The sequence below is a fragment of the Sesamum indicum genome, linkage group LG1 (genome assembly GCF_000512975.1).
Source record: "Sesamum indicum cultivar Zhongzhi No. 13 linkage group LG1, S_indicum_v1.0, whole genome shotgun sequence".
Lineage (NCBI taxonomy): Eukaryota > Viridiplantae > Streptophyta > Magnoliopsida > Lamiales > Pedaliaceae > Sesamum > Sesamum indicum.
This window is the reverse complement of record NC_026145.1, coordinates 7,840,582-7,844,522: the sequence shown is the minus strand read 5'-3', so window position 1 is coordinate 7,844,522 and position 3,941 is coordinate 7,840,582. Positions and strand designations below refer to the sequence as shown.

The following is a 3,941-nucleotide window of genomic DNA, read 5'->3' as shown; positions in this document are numbered from 1 at the left end:
CAAGAGAAACCCTCTTCAAAACTTCTGCAGCTCCAACCCCTTCAAGCCGAAGCTCTGATAAAAGGGAAGCCACCTTCTCTTCCTCATCTTCAGCCCATGGAGCAGCTTCTAAGTACTCCAAGCAAGATAATACACCCGCATCAAATCCAATTGCTGCTGAGACCTACATTAAAATACATCAACCACATTTTCTCTTTCACATATACACGGGTTTTACCTCAATGTACTAAAAGTAATCATCCATCTATTTAAAATGTGCACCAAAGGAAAAGGTTCAACTCTTTACTAGACTTTCCAATGGATTGCAGGAACAGGACATTCTTATTAAACAAATTATACTTGTGTTCCATGCAATATTTAGGAATGTTGAGCTCTAGAAATAGCCAAAACATCCATAATGACCATCCATATCGTTGTTGTGACAGAAAAGAAGAGTGAAACTACTGACAAGCCAACATTTCAAGTTAGAAGTTGCCTATCAGATCTGGAAGCAAAATGGACTACTTTGAGGATCTCATTAAATTCAAAAGAGACCAATTTACATTTGTAGAAAGGCCTTAGCTTGTCCTTTTGTCATTTGAACTTTAGGTCTATGTCCGCCGAAACCCAGAATCCAAGGGCCTGCTGTCTAAATAAAAAGCTAATGATACTATGTAAGTTCCTCTAAGGAACGTTAGGAACTAAATTTCAAAATCTTATTGAGGTATGGGCAGCCAAGATCGAACACAAGTTATGCCGCTGCCAATTAAGATACTGCCAAATTTGATATAATTACAATCGCTAAGGCCCCATTTACTTTAATGTATAAACTTGTACAAGGAAATTAGTATAGGTCAAAGCAGTGCTTACCTTATTGTATGGTATCCCGGTATAAAACCAAAGGCCTGTACTAATTTACTGTTACACCTAAATAACTAATACCATCTTGGAAGGTGGTATAAAATTAGTCCGATCAGGACCCATTTTTGAATGACCATTTTAACCCTCTGTTTTTTGGTCAAAAAGTGAGATGAAAGACTTCCATTTATTTTCCATCATTTTCAGACAACTTTGAACTCTTCCACCATTTCTTTCCTCAAAGGCAACTTCAGTTCTTAGGTACTGAATCTTTAATTTTCTTCTCTTTTTTTTGTGCAAACTCCCTCCCAAGCTCTTAATCTTACAAACAAGCTTTTCTCAGCTTGGGATACTGATTTTTGGCAGCTATTCTTCTGAACTTGAGCTGATTCATTTTTTTCTTTTTTTTGGTTTTTACTTTTGTAGCTAAACTAACATCGCAAAACCAAAGCATAACATGACTAAGAACCATAGCATCTCGAATCTACACATATCTTTTACCTGGAGAATGAGGTTGCCAAAATTTATCTTCGAATCAGCCGAAGAAGCAAAGCTGCAATTCTGCTCGTGCAATTTTAGGGCAAAGAGGTGATTTTGGGGGGGAAATTTTGTTGTGCAATTACATTTTGTAAACAATGCTAAAAGGTAACTTTGCTGCCAAAATCACGAGGATCCTTGAAAGTAAACACCTTACAATTTATACCGTGGTTTTTTAATCATTCATTTAGTTAAAGACAATTCTATCACTCATTTAATTCCATACTCGAAGTAAATGGGCCCTAATTGTATGAATCTAGATCCATATAACAAATTACGGTTTCAGAAACCTCTACTAACTCAATAGAGCCATACGAAAAGGCATTGAAGAAAATTATGGGAATATACACACATCCAACATGATTTCCATATACTTAGAATTCGACATTTCATTCAGAATTTTATCCAGACAGAATTGTTCATCTTTCACACACAATTCTGAATTGAGGCAGATCAGATGTGCAGCAAGCCAAACATATTATCACACATTACACATCAGTTTTTCCAAACTTCAGTTGCATAATAGCAACCAAGGATCCAGCAATACTAAACAGCGCATCACAAGAAAGACAAAATTCAATGTGTTAGAGTCCTCCTAATCCCTTGTTTCAGTCATTCATCAACACAATTCGAAATCGAATAAATACACGTCTCTCTTCCTTCTATCACATTCTAACACTTACCAATGATTTAAGCAACAAGATATACAAAATCGCAAATACACAGAAATAGGGATTAGCAGGATTACCTTGAGGATTCCCAGTACTCGGGAAACATCCTCCTTCATCAGCTTCTTCCTCAAGTCTTTACAATACATCAACCTGAGAGTCTCTATGTAAACCTCAATATCATCACAGTCAGCTATCTCCACAATGTACAGCCCTGAACTGCGCTGCTGCTTAACCCACTTCTCATTCAACTTCAAAGCAAAAAATCTACTGTGAGCCACAAGGATCTGCCTGTGAACGCTAATAGAAACACTAAGACCGTCCTTGGAACTCAATGTCAGCTTCACATCACTGGATCCCTCATCGTTGAACTGATTGCCGGGGCTCCTCAAAGCCAAAAGATCCATCAAACGCTGCTGCATTAGTGCCTGCTTGTCTTGTGATGGTGGGTTCATGGGCATCTTCGAATTTTGGTTGTTTTGAGCTGAAACGGCGCCGTTTTCAACGAAAGTAGTAGCTCTGGGGTGGCAGTCGGGCTCATTGGCCATCATTTCAAAAAGGGTCGGACTCGAGCGGGTCTTATCCACTGAAGGCGGAGGTGACATCGGATTGAGGAGGCCTGCGGTGAGCGCAGAATTGAATTTACTAAAGGACGACGGAAAACCATCTTGGGCAGCGGCGGGGGAGGGGTGGGTGGGGGTGCCACCGCGGTAGACGGTGGTGGATCCCATGGCGGAAGGTGAGCAACGGATCTTGAGATCTGAAGATGAGGAAGATAGCAGAGGGGAGGCTACCAGGGACGACCCCGACTCGGTGGGTTCACCCAGCAGCTGGTTGTCAGGAGAGCAGACAATGGGCGAGTCAATATTACGGGTCTGATAGTGGGTCCGGGCAGAATCGGTGGTGATGGTGGTCTCACGGCAGCGACGGCGTTTGATTTTAAGGGGTTGGTTCTGGAACTTGAGATGGGTAGTAGTAGTTGCCATGTGATGGGGTTATTTACTATTCAGTAGTGTGTTTTTGTCATGTAGCATTAGGGCTCCATTGGCATCATCAGTCAGAGATATTTGCAATGCGAGTGAAAGCAGAAAAGAATTTTAAGTTAAAGAAATGGCGATGGTTTCGAGACAGAGACAGAGACAGAAACAGAGACGAGTGTTCATATCATATGCAGTGAGTACGTATGTATGTATATGTGGTAAAAGATATCAACTTCTTTCCTTATTACACTCAGTTTTTTCCTCACTCCTTTTCTTCTGTAGCAGTCAAGGTATTGGGACCTTCCCTTTCCATGGAATTCCAAGCCAAGGCAGAATGTGATCCACACATAATTTGTGCCACCTCTATCAATGATCAAGATCATGATCTGGCTATGTCACATTCTTAAATTTGTGATAGGGTCTCAGGATAAAACAAGTAGGTCGAGCTAGTCGAGTTCGTTACCGACGAAAATCCTCCAATGCCCAAGTTAAATCATGATCGCCAGGAAAATATGTGATCTCAAGTTAATGATTGAATGCGATAATGCCAATTACTTCAATTTGACCAGGCTTGGAGTATTTATAAGGTACATTTGGGCATTGTAGATCAACACGTGTCATAATTCAAGCTTTCCTCATTACAAGCATATGGTGTTTAATCATTCCACATGGTCGGATTGAATTACGGGGCGGGTCCAGACGACTCGACCCGCGATCTTATTCGCGAATTCTTAGTGAAATGATCCTTATGCCATTAATGAATGGCTCTTTTGTCTTTTAATAATTAAATCCCTATCATAAATGGATATATATTATATGTCCTTTATGTAAGGATAATCAAAGTTAAATATAGAGAGTTAAATTAGACATAATTATATTGATATTTTATTTTATTAAGTAATTATAATGTAATGTAATG

General features: G+C 39.7%; 1 protein-coding gene across 1 annotated transcript in view; it reads right to left on the bottom strand.

Moving 5' to 3' along the window:
- The window catches only part of LOC105158171 (BTB/POZ domain-containing protein At1g63850), a 4,799-nt gene extending 1,544 nt beyond the window's left edge, over positions 1–3,255 (bottom strand). The window contains 3 exon segments of the mRNA XM_011074824.2: position 1; positions 3–163; positions 2,123–3,255. The exon segment at position 1 is cut by the window's left edge and continues 1,544 nt beyond it. Coding sequence (XP_011073126.1) covers position 1; positions 3–163; positions 2,123–3,028 — 1,068 coding nt within the window. The 5' untranslated portion in view covers positions 3,029–3,255.